At 41.8% G+C, this 26349-nt stretch overlaps 1 protein-coding gene across 2 annotated transcripts in view; it reads right to left on the bottom strand.

Moving 5' to 3' along the window:
* Window positions 1-18927: 18927 nt before the first annotated feature.
* The window catches only part of ADK (adenosine kinase), a 272381-nt gene continuing 264959 nt past the window's right edge, over window positions 18928-26349 (bottom strand). For both annotated transcript variants that reach the window (XM_032115798.1, XM_032115799.1), the window contains exon 11: window positions 18928-20101. In XM_032115798.1, the coding sequence (XP_031971689.1) occupies window positions 19977-20101 (125 nt within the window). In that variant the 3' untranslated portion in view covers window positions 18928-19976. The remainder of the gene's footprint in view (window positions 20102-26349) is intronic.

The following is a 26349-nucleotide window of genomic DNA, read 5'->3' as shown; positions in this document are numbered from 1 at the left end:
GTTTTTCTGTGTCAGGTAATATGAAAATGTGAAGTAGTAGCTAGGAAGAACCAAGGTAATAACATAACAGTGCTGGAAACATGAAGTGTCTTCTTCATATGCATAGAACTACACAAACTGTCTCCTCAGGGATACATAGGAGAGGTAGCTGATGATTTATCAAGATGCCAGTTGCATTATCCAGTATAATGAAGCCCTTTGTTTATTTAATTAAAAAATAAAAAAAAAAAAGGAAGTTCTACTTCTCAGCTGATGGCAGGACCTGGGCAAGCGGTGAGCGTGTTTCCTTAGCACTGGCCAGATCCCCTCTGTTATCCCAATATTATTCCCCTTTGTTATTCGATATCCCACAGTGCCAGCTAAGTCAGGAGTTGTCACACTCCTCACTGGTGCAGCAGGATACAAAATAGCTGGGGGTGGGGAGGAAGACTGGAATGGTTAGGAGGTGGAAAGGAAAAGGCCCTTTTTTTTTGTGAAAACAGTAGCACCAGCTGCATCCTGCAAGTCGCTAAATTAGCCAGTCAGTTGTTTTTCTTTTAATTTTTGTGTGAATTCAAGAATAGGTTGTGGATGTCTTGGCAACTCATGAATGAGGCTCTTTATGAAAGAATTCACCTTGCAGAGGGGCTGCTGTCAGATGCACAAGCCTCTTTCCATTAATTAAGCTGCAGAACATCCCCTCTTTTTTTCTCCCCATCCCTCTCAACGCCTGGATAATCAGACCTTGTGTCTTTCCATAACATCCACCACTGCCTCTCTCGCTCCTCACAGTATTTCACCCACTCTGTTAATTCTGGGCTGCCAGATTTTCTTTTTTTTTTTTTTTAACACAGCTTATTGCTGCTAAGTGAGATATCATGCTGCCTGAGCTAATAACTAAGATGAATATTCTGCTCCACTGCAACTAGTAGCATTCTCTATGCATTATCTTCAGCTGAAGGGTGGCCTAAGAGCAAAGTTGGATATTTTCAAAAGCTCAGCTGGGAGTTAATCAACTCTTATTGTTTTTTGACAGGAGCTGGATGCTTAACTTGCACCCAGTGAGTCATCCCCTGGATTGTCACTCACACACAAACAGCCCCACAGAAAGTGCAAAGAACTTTTCAGACATGCTAGAAATGACCTGCCATTAAAAGTGTATAAGCTAAACTGTACTGGGTTAGGGAGTGATTACAGATGTAATTATGCCTGAGCAGTCTGGGGAGAGAAGGTGGGTACCAGGAACCTCAATCAGTTCTCACTCAGCTTTGCTGTGGTCTGTACAAGATGTGTGACTGCAACTGAATAGTCTTGAAGGTTTTAGTGGGGATACTCACATGTGCATTTACGAATTTACACACCTGCTTCAGGGAATAATCCCAAAATTTTTTAAAAATGAGGAGCTGACTATTGTACCTTAAGTGTTTGCATGTTTGGGCTTAATTCTGTATGCTGGTTTAAAATCCCAGTCATTAGGATTAAAAAAATATGTGTATGGTATAAATGACAGGCTGTTATAAATGATCTGTTCGTTTTCCTTCACTTCCAAGTAATGCTGAACATTAATTTCCTGCAAATGAAGCAATCTGAAGTAGAGAACACCAAATAATTAATCTTTGGAAACTCTGGACTAAATTAAAATAATTTAAAGTTAAATAAAGAGCTCATCTGTGGCCCCAGTGCTCTTTCTGGGAAGCAAGGGATACATAATAGCATCAAAAAGAAAGCAAATACTAAATTACCTAACAGAAAAGGAATCTACAAATATATGTAATAAATTCCTACATTACATCATAAAACTAACTTTCTCACAAATGCTATCATTGCAAATGCCAAGGCACATAGGAGACCTTTCAATTAGTAGTAAAAGTGAATAAGCAAGTGGGAAATTCTTTGCATTGGACATATGTATTTTCTATTTTGGGGCTTGCTGGCCTGTTTGAGGGATTTTTTAGATATTATCAAATTATCTATCAGATTACAGGTTTTCCTGACACTGAGAATTGGGTGTGGTAGAATTTGAAATACCATTTAAATGGTAACCCAGAAATTCTCTTTATTAATTCAGGCAGCACATTAAAGAATGAGCACTCAGGATAAACTTCATGCTTCCATTAGCAAAAGTTGACTTTTTAATTCAATGTGGTAATCTGGTTAAAATTAAAATATAAGTATAGTTGAAGAGTTATCTGTAAAATGAGAATATTCAGGAATATAAGAAAAATAATTCCATCTTTATTAGATCCAGGAAAAATGAATGTCTACACTTCAGAAAGGACAATAAATAAACCTACTAGTCCTTTGTTTCTTTCAGAGTTTCACTTGGCTTTTTATTTTTGTTCAGTCTTTCCTTGGCTGCAAATCTACAGCCAGCCCAAACTATCAGAGACACATAGTCTAATGGAAAATAATATGGTGAAGAGATGAAATACAATAGTGGACAGCAGGATCTTTTGAGTTTTAAAGTCATGGCATTGTCTCTAGATATGCCGAAAGCTCCTTGCTACAGTTTTCTTGTTTGTAAAATAGGAAAGATAATAACCTGCCTCCTGGTAAAGCCCAGAAATGCTCCTGTCTGTATAAATGCTGAGGATTATTAGAGAGAAGATGTTCAGCTTGGGAGTGGGGTTCTGAATATAGTGATGAACCCACTCAATTTCAATTGCTGCATATGAGCTTCTTTCTTCTTGTAACAATTAACCTCTTAGAAAAGAATTAACACTGAGTTTACATGTTGACTCTATAGACATTGGATAATTGCTTTTTAAAAAATCATCTGTAAGTCCAGGAAATTACATTTCTCCTTTTGCTTCTAAAATTACAAACTTCTGACTTCCCAGCTGGTAATGCAAGCAATCAAAATCAGGTCTCTTGAGTGCAGTTGCATGACACACATGAACAACAATCTCATTTCATAAAGAATTAACCCACAGCCAGCTATGTTAACTGGCTCCAATTCATGCCCCAAAGCCCACCTGATCCAAGCACTGTAGTTCCTGCTTTACACAGGCAGAAATGTGCTGGTGAAATTACAGCAAACCTTCTTGGAGTCCTACCCTAACAAAGCTCCCTGGCAGAGGGAAAGAGTTTGGAATGAAGCACCAAACTGAAACCCAGAAGCTTTGGCTTCATTTTCTGTCTTTGTTACAGGCTGCCTATCAGCAAGCCAGTCAGTTAACCTCCCTGAGTTTCATCTTCTATCATACAGAGCCAGTAATACCTCCTTTGGCTGTCTTTTTGATCTAGAGTATAAAGAAAGTGACATTATCCCCTCCCCCAATCTCAGCTAAGACATCTAGGCACTACGGTGATTCTAATCAGTAACAGCATTAACTACTGTTTAAACAGAAAGACCTACTTCAGTTTGAAATTTCCTTGATTTTATCTAGTTAAAAATCTCTTCATAATTTCTCTGATGTTTTTTCCTCCTTTTTGAGAGAAGGTAGGAGGAAAGAAGTGACTTGTTTTGGGTTGATGATTTAGTTCTGTAAGTGCTCCAAGTATAGGGTCACAGCGAAGAAGCAGAGAACATTGATCCAAATGAGGAAAGCTTGGTAAATTTCATTTCTTTCACCAGGACCTCTCCTTAAAATGTGTTTTTCAGAGCTTAAATTTAAAGTTAATGCCAAATGAAAGTCCAGAGCAAATGTGTAACTCAGTTGTGCCCTTTTCTCAGTGAGCTACCTTAATGTGACATGGGTGGAGGCTCCCTCAATACATCCCCAGCATTTCATAGAATACACACCTTGCAGCTTCCTGGTATTTTTTCTTGATGCTCAGTCTAAATCTTTCTCTAATATGTTTCAAGCCATTGCAACCTTAATTACAGTCCTAAATCAGTTCTTCTTCTTAGTGTGTACTGCAAATAGTTATCTTGGGTAGCAATTGCCACATATCTCACCAGTAACCAATTAAGCAACCTGTAGCCACTTTCCTTTCAGTTTTGAAATACTTTTTAACTGAAAGATTCAAACAAAATACACCATATTCAGTAGTGCCAAAGACTGCCATTCAGAGGGCTTTGTGCTACACTATCCTGTCTGGAGAAAGGTTATTCATACATTCAGAAGACTGACTTTGCAGGCACATGTTTGTGTTCAAAACTTCTAGATTGACAACCCTTCAAATCCAGTTGCCTTCTCTTGGGACAGGAACACGAACTTTTCTCTTTGATTTGAGAACTGACACCACTGTGATCTCCATCATGAGTCTAGCAATATTAAAGTGTGCTGTTCTTTACAGGCAGACTGCTTGAATTGAATGGCTACATGTTGACCTTGGGGGAGTTGCAGGGGTATGTGTTTGTTTGGTTTTTAAATTCATCTTCCCCAGGTTGTGGGGAAAGAAGCTTTTAGACAGTGCACAATACATGTGGATTTGAGCAACAGTAGATTTCAGCAGCATCTTATATTTTTCAAGACTGCTTTATGAAATGATGAGGCTTAGTACAGCATTTTTTTTAGGATCAAAAGATGTGACAGTTCACAAAATACGCAGTGAAGAAATAAAATCATTCTCCACACACCAAGAAGCACCCCTACCTACCAGAATCCCCTGGTAAAGATTTCTTTAGCACAAGTCCAGAAAATTTGCACTCCACACTGTGCACATACTTCAAGACAGACAGGTGTCTGCCAGGGACAAAAGTCTGTCTTCTCCTATGAAGAATTACAATGGAGTGAAGAGTCATTGCTAGTTCAGCAAAAAGGGAGCCTGTGTGTGATGTGCAGCTCAGCTGAGAGGCATCAGAAGGACTCAGTAAGAGCTGGAAGGTTCCTCAGGCCTCCAGCCTGTGCTTCTGCCTGCCCTGATCCCCAGCTGCACTGCTGGGCAGAAGCAGCCTGTCACTGCTCTAGGTACAAGGCTTCTCTCTTATATGGGCAGCCCTATGGCTGTATTTAAGAAGGCAGGATTATTATTTCCTATGGCTGGACTGAGATAACCCTCCTCAGAGACAAATACAAGCACGTGTGACAGAGACAGATGAGTTACATCAATTCAAGGAAAGAAAAACAATTTTATGATCAAGCAACTGAATTGTTTCTAATTAATTAATGATCTATATTTCATACTGCTGAAGCAGAGTCTGAGACACACTAGAAAAAATCCTTCATGGGGCCCATCCTAATAGCGGCAAGGGCATTGAGACACAGATTACATTATTAACAAGCTTTTTGGAGTTTGTAACACATCCCTTAGTTTCATTCTTTTGTTGCTGGGCACACACAATGAGAGGTTGGTACCATCAGGGAGCAGCAAGGGTCAGTTGCTCCCCGCACCCCAAGAGCCGAAGGGTATCCCAGGAGTGGCAGCAAGGGAGCAGGGAAGGGCAGACCCCAATATTTTAACCGAAAGTCAAACTCACCAGGCAAGCCTGGGGTGATGAGGCAGGTGCGAGGTCAGGCCTGGCAAGATCTGTATTGGGCACAGTGATCCTTGGCAGGTCCATGGTGATGAGGCAGGGCCAAAGTCAAGGCCAAGCTGCAGAGTTGGTGTGGACTGAGACCTGGAAAAACAGAGCCCATAGCCAGGAACAGGCCCGGCTGCACCTAAGCTCCTACTACAGAGCCCAGGGTTGAGCTGGAATGGGGCTCTGGGACAGGGGTGGGGTGATGGGGAGGCTCCAGCTGAGACTGGTCAGGGCTGTTAATGCTCTCCCACAGACATGCACTGTATCCCCAAGTTTAATTGGTAACTAAATGACATGAAGAGTGCCATATATTGGCCTGCCAGAGAGAGCAGGGCTTTAACGTTACACAAATAATAATCTGATCCTACAAACCCATGTATATGTCATTGAGATCTTATTACAGCCTGGGTAAGAGGATGCTGGGTGTTTGCACTGATGAAGCTATTTCAGTATGATAAGCTGCACTAAGTGGGCTCAGTTTTGCATCAGTGGAGTGTATTTGCATATTGCACTGCCAGGGAAAAGAAAACCTTACATTTTGCAGGAGTTTGCCACGCACAAAAATGCCACTGCAAATATATGAGTATGTGAGTAGTTCCCATGAAGGCAATACTCCATGGAAGGTGCTAGCAAGGGTGAATTAAAGGGTCTGTAACATTTCCAGGTTTTGGGATGCTCAGTGGAAAATTCATCCATATACTTTCAGGACTTTTTACAATATCCGTTGCCTTTTGATTTATAACATTTCACATGGAAAAAGACTGGCAAGTATTTTCAGCTATAAGAATTCAAATAGGCTTTTGAAAGTATCATTATTAGAACCAGCCTGAAGTCCAGCCAAATATTCCTATTCTCTTTCACTTCAACCCTTGATATATGCTTTCCTGTCAAAAGGACACCTGGAAGAAGTTTTTATTTTTTCCTACCAGCTGCTGATTTCTGAGTTTGGTGCTTGTTCATTTGGTTTTTTGGGGGTTTGTTGGTTTTTTTTTTTTTTTATATGTTTCAGATTTTTTTCCCATTTTATAGGTTTTGAAAATGGACAGAAGAAGCCAAAATGTATCCTATATTTTCAATTCTATGTTGTATTTTGCATTTTTGTCTTAAAATTCTCCCGCAAATCTAATGCAATCTTATTCCTAAATTAATACAATTATTTTAAGGCAGGACCTTGAAAAGCTGGCACTACACGTAAAAATCTAAGAAGACAACTTCTATACTAAAAAGTAAACGACTTAATATCTCTATAAAATTGTAGAGACATGCTCATGCATGCATATGCACACATATTTTTGGTGCAATGAGATATGGTTTTTATGTAGGCTATTAAAATAATGTAAACAATCTAAACAAAGCAGATTACCAGCAAAACATGCAGCAACAAGTTTAAGACCCCACCTGTATTCTCTAAGTAAGTTGAGAAGAGAGTCATAACATGAAAAATTTCTTTCTGCTCCTACAACGTTTGTGTTCAACACTATCTACAAAAGAGATTTGGGGGACGGGGGAGAGATCCTAAGGCTCCATGGTTGTCTCTCCAGCCAGATTCAGGCTGGGTCTTGTTTGGCTGCAGTGTAAATGCACCTTTCACAATAGGCACCAAGTCTGAACGAGAGACTTCCCACATACCTTCAAACAGCAGTTCTGACAGAGACACCCGTGTGGGAGAGGACTTTAGGCATCTGTTGCGCCCTGGAATTTAAGCAGAACCTCTGATATAAACCAATAGCCCAGTTCAAGTGCTCATCCCTCCCCTAGCCATCCTGGAAATGGAGCAAACAGAAGGGACCCTCCTGTGAGCAGCTCAGCACAGTCCAGCAGGACGGTGCCAGTGCAGAACAAAGTGTTACCTCCGGGCACCTCGGGAGGAAGGAATTAATAAACAACCTTATCCACGAGCTGAGAGTGCAACAGTAACAAAAATGAAAGTGATTGTAAACTGTGTTAATGCACGGATAATTCCATGCAGGCACACAAAACATTGCTTTGGTGAATGGCATAGAAAAAGCCTGTCAGCTATAGGTGTCAAATATATCCTTTGCAGTTTCACTGAGGCATTTTGCAGCAAAACAATCAAGACAAATATGGAGATCCAAATTATGGAACAAGAATCTTCTTGTATTGTGGTGCTAGGAGTTCCCTGCCAGTTTGCTTTGCAACATTCAGGTTTTTTACACTGTGCTGGGACTGTCTGAAAGCTCAGATCCCAAGTAAGACCCCAATCCAGCTGCCAGGTGAGGGCACAGGGGCTGCATTGGTGAAGTGGAATCATTTTGTCACTTAAACTGTGCATGTACAGAAAGAGCTTGGTGTTTCGTTTGGGTTTGTTTTCTTTTTTCTTTTTCTTTTTTCAGTTTTTTTGTTTGGCTGTAACAATGTGCTTCATTTCTGGCTGATCAGCTTCTGTGCTTTAATATTGATGGCTCTGCAGTTGGACTCCTCAGGTGGTCATCCATCTCACATTCTGCACAAACACAGGGTCCTCTCCATGCCATATCCACGAGAATGTTCACCAGCAGGTTCTGAGTAGCCTCATGATTTCGTCATACCCCATAGGTTTGGAAAAATCATTTGCTGGACCACCAGGCCACAAGCAGCAGTTATATCTGGCAAGCTTAAATCCAAAAGGGAAAACTATGGGATTTAAAGCCATCAGGGACTATTCCACACCACATAGCAACTTTCTGACTTACTCCATGCTTCAGCAAGGGCAAACAGAGAGATGAGGGCCCTGTCTGAGGGCCCTGAGAGCATGTCCCCTCCTGGCTGTTCAGCTGTCTGGGCTCAGGGCCAGCCTGGAGCTTGCAGAGCTGAGAGCTGCCCCATTCCTTTGCTGGCCTTGGACACAGCCAGGGTTGACACCACTTCCTGTGGGACCTGCTTTTAAGCTGAGCTCCTTCCATCAGGCCCCCATCTGAGCTAAAGCTCCTGCTGTGTTGCAGTCATGCCTGTCCCTGGCTTTGGACCCATTGCTCCGGACCTAGACCCTGACCTGGAGATGACTTCCAGCCTGGTCCCAGACCTGCCTTATCACCAGGAACCTGCCTGGTGTTCACAGGGCTGTGCCTGATCCTCGCTAACCCCACTGGACCTGCCTTGCTTGGCTCACCTGGGGGCTGTGGGACTGGTGAGACTTCTGCCCTGCTGGCTGTGTTGGTGTGCTCAGCTTCCAGCTCGCCTTTCCTTGCAGAGAGCCAGCTCTTGCTGCTTCCTGACAGGCTGTTCCTCTCAAAATCTCCACAGCTTTTAAAGACTGATGATCTCAGCAAAAATGTTAACCCATTTTCCTTCACAGAAGAGCAGAAATGGTGGATTCATCCAGGAATCAAATCTACCGCTAATAATACTGAACCATGGAAGGAGAAAAATTAATAGTCTTACATTGTTTCCACTCTCTCAGGGATAAGAACGCTGGTCTGGAAACTTTGGGAACTCTTTTTCTTAGACCTCCAGCCTTTCAATACACAAAGTCTAAAGGTGTCCTGGAAATGATGCCATGAATTCACAAGCAGAAGAAAATAACTTGTGTGAGTAGTGGCACGTAGAACTCTTGCAGTCAATGGATCTTTCCGTTTTGTGCCCTGCAGCCCAACATTGCAACTTGTATCACACAGGCACCATGAAGAGCATCACTGCGCCAGCAAGTGGTATGAGACTAAAAAAAAAGTTTAAAAATTGCTCTCTGAACAGTAAGTAAGACAGACAGGGTCTGGGGAAGCTGTGGTCAACCCATCAGGATCCTCTTTTCTTCTTCTCCTTCTTTCCTCTCATGCCTTCCTCCCTCTGCCCCTGCTGATTTTGCTGGAGACTCGGCCCTGTTTCTGGAAGAAATCTATTTGTGCCTACTGCTAAACTCTGCAGCAGCTGCTCAGACCTTTTCCTACCACCGTGTTGTGATGCAGTCATGATTTTACCAGAAAAGTGGTGTTCGCCTGCCATGAACCCGAAAGAGTTCAACACTGATTAGGAAGGAAGGCTGGCTGGCAGGCAGGCAGGCAGCATGACTGACTAAGCCTGGTTTCCTTAGGAACCCAGACTGAAAAAGTGAGAAAGTAAGAGCATGTGTGTTCTGGTAGGCAGTGAATAATCCATTAAAACTCTTAATTAAAAATTTAAACATGTGTCTGCTAATTACATCACCCTTCTCCTGCCCTCAAAAAGCAGCAAATGAGCATGGTTGCACACCTGCCTGTGTGTTTATTTCCTTAGGATGCTGCTCACTTGCTCAGCAACACAAATACCAGCTCAGGTAGCAGCTGCCATTGTAAAAACATTCTGGGGAAATGTGATGACAAATATTTTCTTTTTGTTAATGAATGGCCAAACTGTTCACAGAAATCCTGCTCACTGTTGCTGCATGTCCTGAATTTGTGGATGTTTTTCACATAACACTCCTAATGCTATGAGTTCTATCTCAGGCAGGGCTATTTAATGCCAGCAATACACACTTGGCTGACCAGCTACCTGAAGACCTGTGAACAGAGAAAGAGATGGGGTAAATGTTTTAAAAAGCAGGCTGCAAGGATATGGAAATGAACATTGTCTGTAAACTTCAAAACTGCAGAGAATGGTCTGCCAAGGCTCTGGACCCTCTGGAGATTCTCAGTCCTGCAGGGATAGTGTGGGGCTCCACATTTGAAGCACACAGGGGTGAGGAGCCTTAGCATGGTAAAGGGACAGCTCAGATTAACCGTTATCCATGCAAATGGCCACTCCTAGCAAATGAAAGCTGCTTCCCCCTCTGTAAGTTACCCTGCAGAGAATCTCCTCTGGTATACGTAGCCTCCTCAGCTGCTCTGAGTGTGCTGGGTTGCAGCCACTTGACATTGGGCCACAGCCTCTGATTTGGGAAGGCTGTTTTATTCACTGCCTAGAGGAGTAGGATCATGTTCAACATTGCTGTTGTTATTTATTACAGTCATGAATTTGGCAGGAATTAGCCAGATTCTGGCAGGTAGCGTATGTCTCTGTATATCAGCGTAACTGTGCTGCGCTATAGTGGGTACACTGGGTGAAAAATCAATTCCCTGGTTTTTGGCTCCTGTCAAAACAGGCAGAGGCCAGAGGGCATGTGTGTCCACTGGCACACATATGGACACTCTCACCACATGCTCACCCAGTATGCTCTCCTCGAGACCTGCCTTTACTCCATGGTCCTGCTGTGGCATAGACTGCTGAACCTCTTATGAAAGCGTCCAGCTGGGATGTGGGTTTGTTTCCTTGGGGGTACTGAGAACCTTACTGGTACTTCTCAAGGCCCTCTTCGACTCAACCTAAGAAGGACTCAACAGACAGTAAGAAACTCTGAGCTCTGACACCCCGACACTGTGCATCACTAACAAAGAACTGCCTCAAGACTGAATGACCTTATGAGGTTATCTTTAAAGTGATATTTTAATGCATTCACTGCCTGTTTTAAAGCTTCACAGATGATGTCTTGGGATGGCCTACTGGAGAAGGCTTCATTATCCTCAGAGGTACAGACAAGGAGACGGCTGTTCCACTGCTGAGTTTTCCATGTTGAGCTCACATTCATCCTAGATGGCTGGAGTCAGGCAACTCAATTTAGGGGCTGCCAGAATCACTGAATGATTTTTCATTGAAGTGAAGCATCTGTTATTGCAGGGTAAAGAAATTAACTGGTCCTTCCTTTGAAAAAATGGGGGGGGTGGTTAAAATCCGAGGTGTATGTAGAGTTTAGGATGCCACATGGCAAATCTAGGGGCATATGAAATCCCCAAGCAAGGCCACAAGCTTAACTTGCTCTAGTCAGAAATATTGGGGCTGGCAGGATTTGGCTCTCATCACAAGAGAGGGAGCCCAGAGGTGCAATGCAAAATAAAGGCCTGTGTTTACAGGGAGTCAGCTCCCAATCCCAGGACTTGGTCATTCCCTGAAAGCTCATGTCTGCTCCTTTTGCCTTTTCCTAACTTGACAGGAGTGTGATGTGAGTATCTGTGTGGTTCACCTGGTAGAACTGTGCAGCCCTGCACTGCCCTGCTCTGTGGGGGTCAGGGTAAGGGAGCTGTGCTGAGGGAGCAGGTCGCTGAGGCGGGTGTTTGACATGGGCTCATCCGCCCTGCTAAATGCCCTCAGCTCACTCTGCTGACCAGGTTGAGCTTTCTGTGTTGCTCCTGCCCGGCTGGAAGACTGGAGTGGCACAGCCCTTGAGGACAGCCTGAGGCACTTCACTGGTTTGTCCTCTCCAGCCCAGACTGGATGGCACAGAACGAAGCAGTGTGGGGGGGGAGCCAAGGCACAGGCACAGGGCCCGGGTTCCTGTGGGTCAGTGTCACCACCCTGTGTGGTGCAGTGGTGGAAGAGAAGCACCAAAAGCCTACACCAGAATCTGCTCTAGCTGGGAGTGGGAGGATGTGTCCACAGCTGGGCTCCCCAGACAAAGCTCAATTACTTCCCATTTGTGTAAAGAATGAGTGTGTTTAATCCATGAACAGTAACAACCAAAAAGTCATTTCACTGAGTAGCGAGATCATCCACCACTTGGGAGTACCCAGAACTATTTACAAAATGTTTTCATAGTTCAACAAGGAAGAGGCTGTGTATTTCTGACTGTGGAGCAGAAGGCAATCCTATAATAATGCCTCATCTTTACCAATCATTCCAAATTATTCACATGAAATATCCTGCTTTCTCTTTTGGACTGTAACAAAGCTCCTGTTGAACCAATTATTCACTAGCTATTCATATATTGTCAAAAAGGAAATCACAGAAGCTTTGCCATTAGGAATAAGATTTGATTGGCAAGGCACATGGCTTTGGGGTGGGTTTGCTTATTCCACCTTTTTGCTCTAAAGCCATAGCTTTTAGCTGGTAATTTCCACTGCTGTAATCTGATGGAAAGTGATAAAATGCATCAGACTGCAGTACTCAAATGAGAAAACACTCCAGATTAGTAGGAATATAATTATGTTTTTCATGACATTGATTTTTTATTTTCTAACTGATAAAAGTAAACAACTAAAGGGGGGGGGGGGAGTGCCAAAAACCAACATTTAGACTTTAGTGGGATAATTAACTCAGCAATTAAACATATTTTGTATGCAGCATTTGTCCTCCAGAGCACACAGCATATGTGACGTTTGTCCTTCATTCAAATTCTTGCTTATTGCAATCTTTTTATTTCAGCAGGAGTGGCAGCCGGCGGGAGTCCTGCATGAAGGCCCCTTCCATGGTGCTTTACTTTTAAAGATGAGTATTCACAGCTAGGATTTGGAAGGAAAGGGGCAGCCAAAAAGAATCATGAAATGAGCAGAATTGAGAGGCAAGAGGCCTGTGCAACAGGCATTTGTTTCAGTTTTCTTTTTGCCAGTGATGTTTGGGAGGGGAAATAAACTGAGCCCCTTGTGATCCTCTCTGCCCTGTGTGCCACCCAACAGCTGCACAGCTCCGCTGTGATTGGGGCTGCAATGGCAAATGCCCTGTGCTCTGCTCCCACTCGGTATCACAGCATTGCGAGGGGCAGGTTATATCCACAGAAAATTAAAGAACAAGAATTAAAGCCAATTAAATAAAAGAGGCCAGTCCTAGGGCTCCTTGCTGGTACAACAGAGTTGATTTCTCACTGCTGTGTGAAATATAGGAAGAGACATAAGCAACAAGGGATTGCTAGAAATCTCACTAGCCTTTTTAGCGCAGGACAGTTCTTCCATCCACAGTTCATCAAAGAGTGAGTGAGTCTTCAGGGAAGCTGATTTTCTCAGATTTTCTCCCCTGTGATACAGGGGAGATGTCCTCCCCACTGCCCCATCTTTATCTCTTTTAGAAAAATGAGGTCATTAGGAAAAAGTTCCTCATCTAGGATAAATAAAGCATACTCCCTGTGACTTTGCAGGTAGGATGAAGAGGGACAAGCAAACACTGTGTCAGGCAGAGGTGAGCAGTTCTGTCATGCTCAGGATGACACAGTACTTCTGCATGTCAACACAAACTGCAAAGCTGTAGCTGATACCATGCAAGTTAATACCCAAGCACACTACAATTATCTTTTTTCTTTGAGACAACAATATGTGAGGCTTTCTTCAGGGCAGAACTCTGAGCCTCAGGGATACTCAAATAACTTCCTACTCTGTGAGACTCCCATGGCCCAATTTAAGCTGCTGCTGCTGCAGGGTAGAAGGGCTAACTTCTGAGCTGGCATAAATTTCTATAGTAAACACACTATGACAAGTCATTCCAAATTAATTTCTTCCTTTCCCAAGCTGAATTTGCTGGGTTATATGCTAAAATCTTGTTTCTTGCTTTGTCCTGAAACGTTGTGGTGCATAATAAACATGAAGTCTCAAAAGGTTGTTTCACTGCTAATTTCAGGCAATGGAATATAGTACATATGTATTCATGATACATGCAAAACACCCTGTATCTGGAGCACAGCCTTCCCCAAATCCAGAGTGTTCATCTTGTGAAATCTGTCACCATTTACAGAATGCAAAAGTTGCACTGACAAATGCTTTTTACTATCAGACATAAAATGTGTTTGTTATTGTACTGACCTTGGGAGACGAAGAGGGAAGCTTTGTCCTTACCCTGCAAGACAGCCACAGCAGCTGGCTATGCTTTAGGACAGGCCAGACTAAAATAGGTCTGTCCATGTGAGAGGTTGATAGAAGAACTCTAGAAATTCTGCAAGTTATTCAAGTGCCATTAATAGACCCACCAACAAGTAATATCTCTGAAAATGAATCCCAAAGTTAGATCAATGATTTAATTTTTAATTCACTGATCCACAGATATGACAACAATCTAATTTTTGGAAACCACTGTGATTGGTAACTGCCTCACCCCTTAAAAAACCCCAAACCGACTCTTTTTATAAAGCTAACTGGGCCACGAGGTGTGTTTGAGCTCTGCCTTGTCCTCTGGAGGGACACGGTGTAGACAGGGCAGCATGGCCTTCTAATCACTTACATTTGGTAATTACCACCACAGAGGAACAGCCAGCAAATATAGAGGGGAGGAGGGAATGTAACTATTCCCAGGGATCCAAAAAATAGGTATGTTCCAAGTAGAGCAATTTTTAAGTACAGTGAAGTGCTACTTCTAGCATGGATAAGAAAAATAATAGGTAGAAGGAGAGGTGATTTTCAAGCTGAACCTATTTCTTGAAATATTCTCTCATATGCTGTTATTATTCCGCAGTAATGCTTCTTTTAGGGCAATATTTTACACCAATGTTACCATCTCCATGGCACCACAGACAGGGAGGCTTTCTAAGCACACAATTTCTCTCACACTCAGTTTAGGAGCTCTTCCATTTTTCTGTGCATTTACATTGCACCACTGACTTGAGATATTTGATCCAGAATAATGACAATGCTTTGCTTTTCTTCATTCCAGCCCTTACTCAACCTCCTTTACAAATGTCACTCGGAAGTGCCAGGGCCTTGGGAGGCAGAAAGCCCAGCCAAAGCTTGCCTGCGAGTACCTGGCAAAGTGAGGACCTGAAGACAGATGCACTCGATGCTTCTCTCACTTGAGAGGCAGCTCAGGTCGACACGGCTCTAAACTTTGGAGATGATCTGCCTGCTAAGCTACAGCACATTTATGATTTGCGGGTTTTGAGTTTGACTTGGCTTCATTTTTTAACTTTTGCATTTGGCAGCTGACGGCTATTAACTGTCACACTCCAATAACCAGGGGGTAGTTAGAACAGCATTAAATATTTGCACTGTGCAGCAAGGCTATACTTCATCTCAGTACACGTAAATCCCATGCTCTTTTCACACTGGAAGAAAACCCACCTTATTGCTATTCAAATCTATCTGTCTCTCTCTCTTCCCATAGTGCCATTACACATGCAAGTCTCGTCAGTGTCACTGACACAAAAAACCCCTCATGTTTTATGCCAACACCAGTGACACCTGAAAAAAACCCCAGGAACAAAAGAATTACTGTTTTTAAGACTTTTGTTTATTTGGTCTTTATTTTCTAATAAGGTCGCTTATTCCATGTCTTCATAAAAGTGTTTCTCCTGCCCTGCAAGATTGCGTGTTTTCTTTCACAGGAGCAACTTACATGCATGAAAAGTGTATTTTGGTAACTGAGGTTTGTCCATTTTGTATGTCCCTGGTTAAATTGTGAAGCTTTGTTTTGAAGACAATTTTTTTCCCTCCTCATCAAAACTGCCATTTTGAGTCTAATCTTTTAGGAAATATCCTACGTAGGCACTCCTTGTGGTCCGCTTTTAAAAAAGCAAAATTTATTTTGGCCTCTACAGGAAGCATTTAAAGCACATAATGAATAATGTTTGACACAGGAGTCAGTTAGCAGTCATTTTAGATTAATAACACTGCCCAGAAAAAAACCTTGCAGGGGATTAGACCAAGGGAAAGATGCTTAGGCAATAACCTCTGAGCCAGCTGGTTGCTGAACCATTCACAATAGACATAACTATCTCTGAAGGTCTTAAGTGTGAGAATTATCTCTGGGAAGAGAACAATGAGTTAGTGAGATATAAAACAATAGTCTCATGCTCTAACACAAGCAGTTAGCACTGCACATGTTCTCTTCTCATTTAAGCTGCAAGACTTTCAGACAGTAGCAGTTGGTGCCCAAATTAAGACTTCCTCTTTCCCTTTGATCTTATGTAAAAACTAATGAATTGTATAATCTCCAACACCTCTGAAATCCCGCTGGTTAAAGGGAAACCCTCCCTACCTTTCCCATGCCTGTCTCAATTCGCTAAATGGGAGCTATATTTAACAGCAGGCCAATCACATGATCACTGAAAAGGAACAGCACAAGGATCTGTAATCCTAATGCTCTGGAGCTGTGATTGCTATAAATCCTTTGCAGAATTATTTCCTTTAAATCCCAAACATGTCATCACACTTTTAATTAACATTTCTTTATGAAAACTGTGGATAAGACCCTTTAAATTAAAGACTGTTCCCAGACTTGTCATCTTAAAACTGTGTGCATTTCTATTGTCGTTTTCATGTAGCATATTTTACTTCACTTTCATTTAAGTAAAGCCTTTTACTTCCCCTTTTCCCTCCTTTGCCTCTCCTATCTGAACCCTCAGTAGTAACAGCTAGCACTATTTTTCAAGGGTAAACAAACAGCTCTACATTAGTTCACATACAAAACGGAGCATTCAAACATTCAGAAAACCAACAATGAGCACAGGCAGAGATGTGGCTGATACTGCTCTACTTGAATTATTCTTACCACCTTCACTTTGCAAGTTTACCATCTAAATGAGCTTATCATCTTTACAGATAGAAAGAGACTGAGAGAGGAAAATGATTTGCCCGAAGGTACACAGTGGATCACCTGCAGAAGCAGAGCACAACCATTATTTCCTGATTCCCAGCTCATCATTCTTCTTATTTAGCATGTGGCTTTTGGAATACGGGGCCTGTTTCCTTGCCTGTTAAACTGAGCAGCATCGCTATCCACTGGTATTAAAACAAGCCTAAAATGCACAATGCTGGGCTCAGGAGATGCAGTTTTATTTCCAGCAAAAGGAAAGTTTTATACAAGTAAGGGATGCTTTGGCTGTTGGCTAGTGGGAAATGGATCTCCAATATTTGTTTTCCTGATAGTAACCCAGGTAAAAATGCTCTCTTTGAATAATGGCTCAAGTTCAGTGACAGAGTCACTTTTGTCATCCCATCTGGGATTTGAGACATTGGCACACATCACTGGCAGACAACTGTTCCAGTGATGTTTTTCAGAAAGCTCCGTTTTCTAACATGCCTCTGTGTGGAATAAACTGGAAGACAGAGGAAGACCATTTGTGAGAGAGAATATTAAGGGTGACACTATTATCCATTATATAGATAAACCCTACCTCCAGCAGTAAGAAGGAGGAAAGGAATACAGATCCTCCAAAAAATCCAGAATGAAACTGTCAGGCAATCTGATGGCACAAACTGAAATTATTTAGCATGATTTGGCAATATGTTTCTAAGTATCTATCTAGCACCCAACAATATCCACCGACAGATACTGGAGAAATAATGAATGGCTAAATAGAGCAGTCAGACTCTGATGCCCTTCTATGAACTGGACAATAGTTTATTCCTCAGCTGCTCCCGCTGGCTTCAAAATATGCTTTGTGGCTGACACCCAAAGCCAAATGTCAGGAGCCCAAGCTTATTGAACACATCAGTGGAAAAACTCAGAACAGAACCTCTGACTTGACTCTCTTGCATACTGAACTGAAAACAAGGAATAGAAGAAGGAGGGAGGGAGGGAGGGAGGGAGGGAATGCAGGCAGGGAAGGAGGGAAGGCAGGGAGGCAGGGAGGGAGGGAGGCAGGAAGGCAGGAAGGCAGGAAGGCAGGAAGGAAGGAAGGAAGGAAGGAGAAAGAGTCTCTGCAATGTTATGACTACTTGCCTTTACATATCCTCCTTTTCTTGACAGTAGTTATGCTGTCTTGCAGTTTCATTGGTAAGATAAACAATTTTTACATACTTGTATTCGTTTTAAATGAGCCATAATTATCAGGCCAGGACATTGATAAAGCTGTTTCAAAAGGAACGGAAAGTGTCATGGGTGTGGAGCAATAGGAACAGCAAATTTAACCACCAAACCATTGGGGTTTTCCTTACTGGCAGTAAGAGTGGTGTGGCATATGTGACCATATATTAAAAGCAGGGACCGCAACACATCCGTCTTCGGCCTGTCAGTTTTTCTTGATTAAAACATATCACATGGATACAGGAAGTTAAAAAATTAGAAACTAACTATGTGATGCAAAAAAATCACATTCTTCTGATCAACCCATAAAGCCTGAAGATCATTGCAGACTCCTAGTTTTGTTTGCCATTCTATTTTCACTCCAACATATTAATTTCTCTTCCTCTCACCTATGCCAGAACATGAGAAATGTACAGCCTAAAGCTGTTTTAAGAGTAGCACTATGATGAAACAGACAAGTCTTATTTGCACAAAGCTGTTCATGAGCAGGTTGGAAGACAGACAAGGCCTGTACACAGAACCTTTCTCAGGCAGCACGTGTGAGCCAGAGGCCTTGCAGAGCAGGAGGGACTCACCATGCATGTGCTTGCAGCAGTGCAGTTCCATGGACCCGTGAGGATTTGCAGAAGTCGCTGGTTGATGCACTTGCAGGAATCCCACACCAGGTGATCTCTTAAGATGACAGAGCCTGTTGTCCAATGTGCCAGACTGGATGCTGGGCCAAACAAGGGAATTGGGATCATAGCCTTGATTCCCCCTATGCTCTTTGCAATACACAAACTGCAATAACAGCATTCAATCTCTGTGAGTCCTTTGTTCCATCCTGGGCAGTAAAGTGTGAACCCGGAACTGTTAACATTCTTTGATCAACACTAGCCATTAATTTTTCATCTCTTCTGTAGTACAAACACCAATTTGACGTTCCTTCTTTTCCTTACTGCTGAGATCACCCTTGAACACCCACCTGGACACTGAAAGTCAGCATGAAACACTGAGATTTAGCACGTACTGTGGGTTAAGCACCCATTTCTTGTTCCCATTTCAGTAAGATACACAGAAGAAAGACAGACACATATGAATACAAAACCAGGAGATACTGTATAACAATTTTTTATTTATCAGTATCAAATTACATAGCAAAGTAATGAATGCAGTGTCAGATCACCTTTTGAATACTGTAAATACAAACAAAATCCACCATATTGCTTAATTATCCAAAGTAAATTAAAAGTTTAAAAATGTGCGTTTCAGAGATTCCATTTGGCATATCCTGTCAATATATCCTGCATAAATATTTCTGTACCTCATTTTCATTATGTGTACCTTAATGTAGCCTCTAGAAAGCTCACATGGAGGAGATAGGACCTATCTGTATGTTTATTTTCACCACCAACTCATGCATCTGCCCTGAAATCACTGAAAGTACCTATCTGCTAGCTGACCTGACAGATAAAAGTGACTGTACCTATAGACCTACAGATGTAAGGACAGATAAAAGTGGCCAGACCCAAAGCTACTGCCATCAGTGCAAGATGGCTGAATGCATGATATCAGCTGTGGATCAGGTCTTTAAATTACTGACAAAGCAGTGATGTACTTTCATGGAAGCTGGGCTATCTGATGGCCAGATCTTGTACACTCCAATATGTATGGAAATTCCTGGGATATTTACACCACTCTTTACACAGGTCTGACTCTGCTAAACAGAAAGAACAATTCCCTGTTTATAAGGTTAAGTGACAAATAAAGCCAGGTCTGTTGATTTCATGTAAGTTGAATAGGATTTGGCCACAGCTGGATACAAACTAGATAATTCAACAGAAGTATTTTAATGGTGCTAATCAGCGGTGTCATTTAAATGGGACTTCCTTGGAAACTGTGTAAATAGAACACTTTTTCCTGATGGATGCGATAATAAGCTTCACTTAGCACTGTTTCCAGAAGTTAAGACTACTGAGACATGGCAGATGTATGAAATGGAAAACACCATAGAAACATATATTTTGTTTAGAATACCATGAACAGAAGTACAGAAGCGTTGATGCAGGTACTGGCAAGGTAAGGAAAGGGAAGGAGGAAAAATTTTAGGCAGCAATCCCATGGCAACACAGAAGTTACTCTTGATCCCTCCAATTCACCACTATCAGTGGAAGTCAGGCTTCTCTGGGAAGGTGCAACCTGAACGCTTGATAATTACGCTGGCTGCGTAATGTCCAGCCCGGATGCACTCGGTCACCGGCCGGTCATAGACGAGCTGGGACAGAAAGCCTATGGGACATAGTGGGAGAGAAAGAGAAGGGAGAAAATGGTCAGATTAGTTTTTTGAGTGTACCTGTTTGTTACAGGGCAAAGCACTGAAATACTGGCCTGCCTGTATGTACCCCTGCAGCCTGGCCAGCTTAAATTGAGAATCACACTTGAGTGACCTGCAGGGCTGGAGTGATGCTGCTGCTATTTCTTTCTGAAGTCTTCACTTGGTAGCTTCCAGTAAATTAAAGATTATCAAGACTGATCATTATTAGTGTTCTCAAAATGATTTTACCAGCATTCTTGCTCTCTTCTTTATGGAGACAACCCCTGATTCCTCAAAGAACATTTTAAAAACAAAGAAGCAGTTTTGCCTGCTGAAGAGAGTTCCTTCTGTTCTTACTGGCTACAGCTACAGCCCCACACCACTGTGTCCAAGCTTTTCTCCAAAAAAGAGAAAGGCATGCAATGAGAAACATTCTATTCAGAGTTACAGGTGCTCACAGTGCAAAGAAGGTGAAAAACTTCTACCTGACGAGGAAAGTTAGATGACATCTGCTGCCATTGATTATGGGACATTGAATCTAAGACTTCAGCAACAGAGGGTACCTCTGAGCATGTGCAATACCCCCCTGAACAGCAAACAGCAAACCAGGCACCTCTCAGAATCGGGGCATGTAGTTCATGGCTGCAGCTGGCACAGCCTGGCATGCACAGCTTGGAAAGCCAGGAATCACTGGGAGCTGAGTGCTCTGAAAACCTGAGCACCTCTTAAATGAATAGAGGCAGGGAATCCTGAAAAGGTACTTGGAGAAGTTAAGTACAAGCAGCACCAGAAATTTTATGAATTGAGTCCCTCATTTCTGAAACATTTTGTCTTGCCTGAAACTATTGTGATCAAAAGCGTGACAGAACTTACGGCAGAGGTGAAATACGTATTTTACATTTGGAAGAGGTCTTCAAGATGTGAGAAGTAAACTTGGTATCTTATAATTTACAACTCTACTCTGTCATTCTAGAGGTAATATTTTATTCACTTTTATCCTGTTTTTAATATGTTTCAGATGTATCTCTCTTCCTTGTCCAATCACAGAAGGAAAGTGAGACTTCCCCAAGAAAATCAGAATTCTAGCAAGCTGAAAGATGTTCTTTTTAAAGATTTCATCCACCATTTCAAGTTTCTGTCATGCTCAGGCTTTGGGCCTTGACAGTACAAATGCAGTCTTGAAACCATGTCCCTGCTACGTACTGTGTAACTCATAGGTACCAACTTCTGACATATTGCAAATTTTGTTTCAAAGCTGGTATGTTTTGCTAGCTTGCTTCCATATTCACTTTCTCTGTCCATCTGGGTTGCTGTTGGGACAAAGGCTCTACATTATATTGTGATGTTCTCATTTAACCTGTGCTCCATTTCTAAATATTTCCTTTTGTGGTATGCTACAGCATAATTTTAGAAGATAATAAAAATATTTCATCCTATGCAATGATGTCTGCTCTTTGCAGATTAAATATCATGTAAAACAAGAAAAATAAGGTTATATTAATGAAGGATAATACTGGTGAGCAAAGGATCTGTTTTCATGAATTACCAATATCTATCCTGGCTTCTTGGTCATGACTGATAGTGAAAAGAAGCCTAATTGATATATAGTTTTCTCTAAACTGCACCAAATTGGAGAAGAGTTTGAAACTACAAAATTGATAAATCAACCACTTTTCATTGGAATATGGAGGCCATAGAGAGTAGGCAGATTAGTTAAAAAAGGAGAAAACTCATAAATTTCTGTCATCAATACTTTTCTAGGAGAACTACATGTTGGCTGGAATTTCACAGATATTGACTGACAATAGCTGGGAAAAAATGACTCCTTCACCAACAAAAGGTAAGTCCATAAGCTCAAGTGAAGAAGACAGGAGTTATCAGTATACAAAGATAAGAATCTGAAACAGGAAGAAATTGTGCTGTGAGTTCTATCACTGATGGCAGTCAGGGATGACAGACAACACAACTGTGGCAGGATGGTCCAGCTGCAATAGTTGGGTAACAGTTGAGAAATTCAAACAGCATGCCTGGCAGAAGTCAGATCGTTTCTGAATAACGAGATGAAAATGGTCTGCTCTCCATTAAATTAACATGCATTCTTAGGAGAAACTTTCTTGGATACGTGGAGGGTGTCAATCATTAAATTTAAACTGCCTGGGAGGCAGGAGCTTGCCAGTGTGCTTCTGGGTGGTTAAAACTTGAGAGCAAGTTGTAACCATATGTAAAATGAGGCTGTTCAGACAGTCCATTTCTGACTCAGTAAGTATGAAGATGCACTGGGCAGGTCTCCAAAGGCAAACATGGGGCTAGGTTTTGTGCAGAGCATGAATTCAGAGAGAGGTTTATACAAGAAAGAACAACTGTCCTCTACATTTATGATCAAGGCATCAAACATACATGAAGATGAGAAAACCCACAGAGCGAAGGACCATAAAACATGAATTACTTTTCAGTACCAACTAGACTGACACTGTCACCACCTCCCAGGCTCACTGTAGTTTCAAGTTAGCATGACTCTTTTGTCTTCAGTGAAGCTACTTCTTATTTATTCTGATCTAAGTGAAAGCAGAGTCAGGTGAAAAAACATCTTGTTTTAATTGGGGATAGAAATGAGAGCTCTGTGATTTCAGAGTGGTGCAGAAATGACATTAAGTACAGCTGTCATATATGAGATATGTAGAAACTGCAGTGGGGAGTTTGCCCTCAAACCATTCTCTTGTCTGCTGAGTTTCTCTTAAAAGGTATGTGTTTCATAGATGAAATGGAAATAGCAGTCTCTGACACAATATCGCATCGAATGACAATACAAACACACATATCACAAACACAGAACTACATCACATAGTAAGACTAGGCAGCTGGCAAAGCAGACCCCGAGGGAACACCAGAAAGCAGTGTTGTTTGAGCAGAGAAGCAAAGAGCTCTATCAGGTTGGATGCCTTAGCTGCAGAATGTTCTTTTCATTCTTTTCTGTTTTTTAATGCAGTAAAAAGCAACATGGTCAGAATATAATTCAGAGTTTGCCTCCCCCAGTGTATAAGGTACTGTGATGCAAACCCCATGAGTCATATTCTCAAGGCATGGATTCAAATCTGAGTTCCAGCTGAAGAAGTTACTCCCCCATCTGTTTTTCACCATGCTTCTTTGCTGCTGGTATAACCTGATACCCTGTCAAAATGAGCCAGAGCAGTTTAAACAGTAGCTGTTTAAACAGGGGATCTTTGCTAACCCAGCTGATTGAAACTGAAGTGGGTTAGTGAGCACTCAAACAGCCCGACCAGTGAGCAGGGTGGTGGAGGGAAGATTAGAAGCAGTTGAAGGCTGTAATCTCTTTAAGGTGCCATGACTGGAAATGCAAGAAGATAAGTGAACATGGCTTCAGACTTACTTCATACTCCTCCTACAACTTCAGACACCAAAAGGGCAGGATTGAACTCTGATCCTGTATCACAGGCCTGGGATCACAGACCTAGATCATCTCAGCACATACTAAAGTAGCTCAGCATCTACTTCATTTCTGTGTGGTCTGAACTAGTCCCTGGCTATCACTGGGATGAAGTGCAGAAAGCAGTAGTATATTTTGGCTACACAAGACAGCCTCACTTCAAGTATTTTACCAAAACAACTTCAGGCAATATTGTTTACCATGTTCTAACTGCAGCTGTTCTGCAGTAGCATTTCTGCACTGCTGAAGCTGTGGATGCTGTTGCAAGCATTGTGCACCACTCTCGTCACACTAGAACACAAAGGCAAGAGCCAAACTCAAGGCTTTCCCGTCTACCTCCTGCCTTGTTATCCAACATGTTACCTGTTTATGGAGTAAGGCAAAAGGCAGTTGCAGGATGTCTAGCAAGCCACCTTGATGTAATGAGCCATTCTGGTAAGCTTTCAGAGTAGACTGGGATGCCTTTTGTCCTTCACAGGCAAGGATAGCCAACTAACCACCTTGCACCTACTAATAGTGAGAACTTATTTGGAACTGGGTCCAATTCATCCCACTAATCTTCCTAGAAAAAAGACAACTTTGCTTCAAAAGTTGCTTTAAACCTTAGAGTGGTACAAAATGTATTTGCATTCTCAGATGATAGAAGTGATTATAACATACCAATAGCTATTTTTGGCCCTTAATTATTTCTTTTCTGGTCAGTTGAGAAAAGCGACTCTGGAATCACTTTGCTCTGAAAAGCGTGCCTGAAATATTTGAGAGTTAATCTTTATTATCTCCAGCTTCCTTACTACATATTCTCAAAGACAATGTTTGTAATTGTTAGGTCTGCAAACAGAATGAGGGACAGAAAAGTGAAGTTGCTTTCTTCCTTTTTTGTGCTCCCCATCAAATGGAAAGTCCTGTAAGCCAGGTGTGGTGCTTGAGCCTCACATCCAGACCCGAACGGAGGCCCTCACTGAGACCAGCTCAAATCTCTTTGGGGACGTCAGTATAAGTTTAAGAAGACACAGCAAGACAGTCCACTGACTGACACAAAAGGTGTTGTCTTCACTTTGTTACTCCCAAGAGTTGAGTAGCATTTAAAAATCATTAAAGGAGAACCAAATTGATTTCCTAGCAAACCAGATATTTCAGAGGCAATTTCACTGAAACCAGTGATTTCTTTGAAAGTTTTATTTCCAGATTATTAGTGGCAATTCTGAATGAACACTTAGCCCTAGTGCAGTTGGGCACAAATGTGGGAGTCCAATGGTGGAGATTTAAAACAGTTCTGGTCTGCTTCAGTAATGGTTTAACAACACTTAAAACCAGCTCATATTGAAGCCAAATGTTTCATTTCAAATTGTACACTTGACAATTAATTTTAATGACTGTTAATTACTAATGCTGGCTGAAAATCCATTTATAGCCTCCGACACCCAGCTGCCCCACTACTCGTCTTTCTTCAGTTTCTCTCACACTTCCAACCTTTACAAAATGCCCATGGCAAAATTATTATTTTTTTTTTAATGCAAGAGAGAAAAGCTGAAAAAAATCCAATTATCAAATGCATCAATTATAAACAACTACAAGCTGACCCTGAGTCAGAGCCCCTCAAAACCTTTTTGCTATGTGATTTTCCCAGACAATTCTGCTTCCATATGAACCCTGAAGCATATAGTCCATGCTAGCCAGGCCATTCACCATCAGAATTGTCCCAGCCACAGAAAGGATCATGACCAGCTGAGCTGCCTCCTCTTTTTTGTATTTAAAATTTCTTCAGCCTAATTTGTGCACTGCACTTTTTAAAATGGTGTTATTCCACCATGGGGACAGTTGCAAACACCTATCCACACTCTTGTTCATATACAGAATTTATCACAGTTGCTGGGAACACTCATCTTTTTTTATGTGATTCCACTAGATTTCCAGGCCAGGAGTGTGGGAAGATGCAGTTTTCAAGAAACATCACCCAGTCAATGTACAGCCTTGTAGCTGATACAATTGGGGCTTTTTTGGATGTCTTTTAGCACTGTTGGAGTGGGTTAATGTTGTAGCAGGAGCCTGGTCAGTTGTAATCAGGTGGCTGGCAATGCTGCTGCCAAGAGCCAACCAGCCACCCTAGATTTTGTAAAAGATGTTGGCATCAGTTGATTCTGCAATATAGTCACTGAACGACCGTACGTCAACATGCTGAAGTTTCTCCTTTTTTAATTTTGTGGCAGATGGTGGATATTACAGCCAAGAACTGTGGTAAGCCAGAGGCCCTGCCCATTGCTATCAAACCAAATGTTGGCTATTCTAAATGGAAACGTTTTTGATTAAGGGTGGGATTTGGCTTCTTTGGTTTTCATGTCTTTTGGCACTGTGGTCTGACACATCAGACTTACAGTATATAAGACAAATTAAATGTAAGCATCTTCAAACATTCTATATTTCTTTCAACCTTCATGCACTTCAGCACTTTCTCTTCAAAATTTACTGTAAGAATGATTCCATACATGTATATATATGTTATTAACTACAAATGTATATGCATAGAAACGTGTCTTTTTCTCTCCTTGAAAATGAAATGGCTCTGTGCTTACACAGAACTGTAGTGACAGGCTAATTACAATTGAGAGAAAAAAGGTTACCAACCCTTCCGTAAAAATGGTCATTTAAGATGTATATCTAACAAGTGGCAACCTTGAAATCTCTCACTGAAAAGAACATTAGAAAATCCTTTCTGACTACACCACTGGAGGAAAGTTTTAATAAAAACTAATTAAACTACAAAAATCTCAAGTGGTTAAC

This window comes from Corvus moneduloides, chromosome 8, assembly GCF_009650955.1.
Source record: "Corvus moneduloides isolate bCorMon1 chromosome 8, bCorMon1.pri, whole genome shotgun sequence".
NCBI classification, from domain to species: Eukaryota; Metazoa; Chordata; class Aves; order Passeriformes; family Corvidae; genus Corvus; species Corvus moneduloides.
The sequence above is the reverse complement of the archived record's forward strand: the minus strand, read 5'-3'. Positions and strand labels throughout refer to the sequence as shown.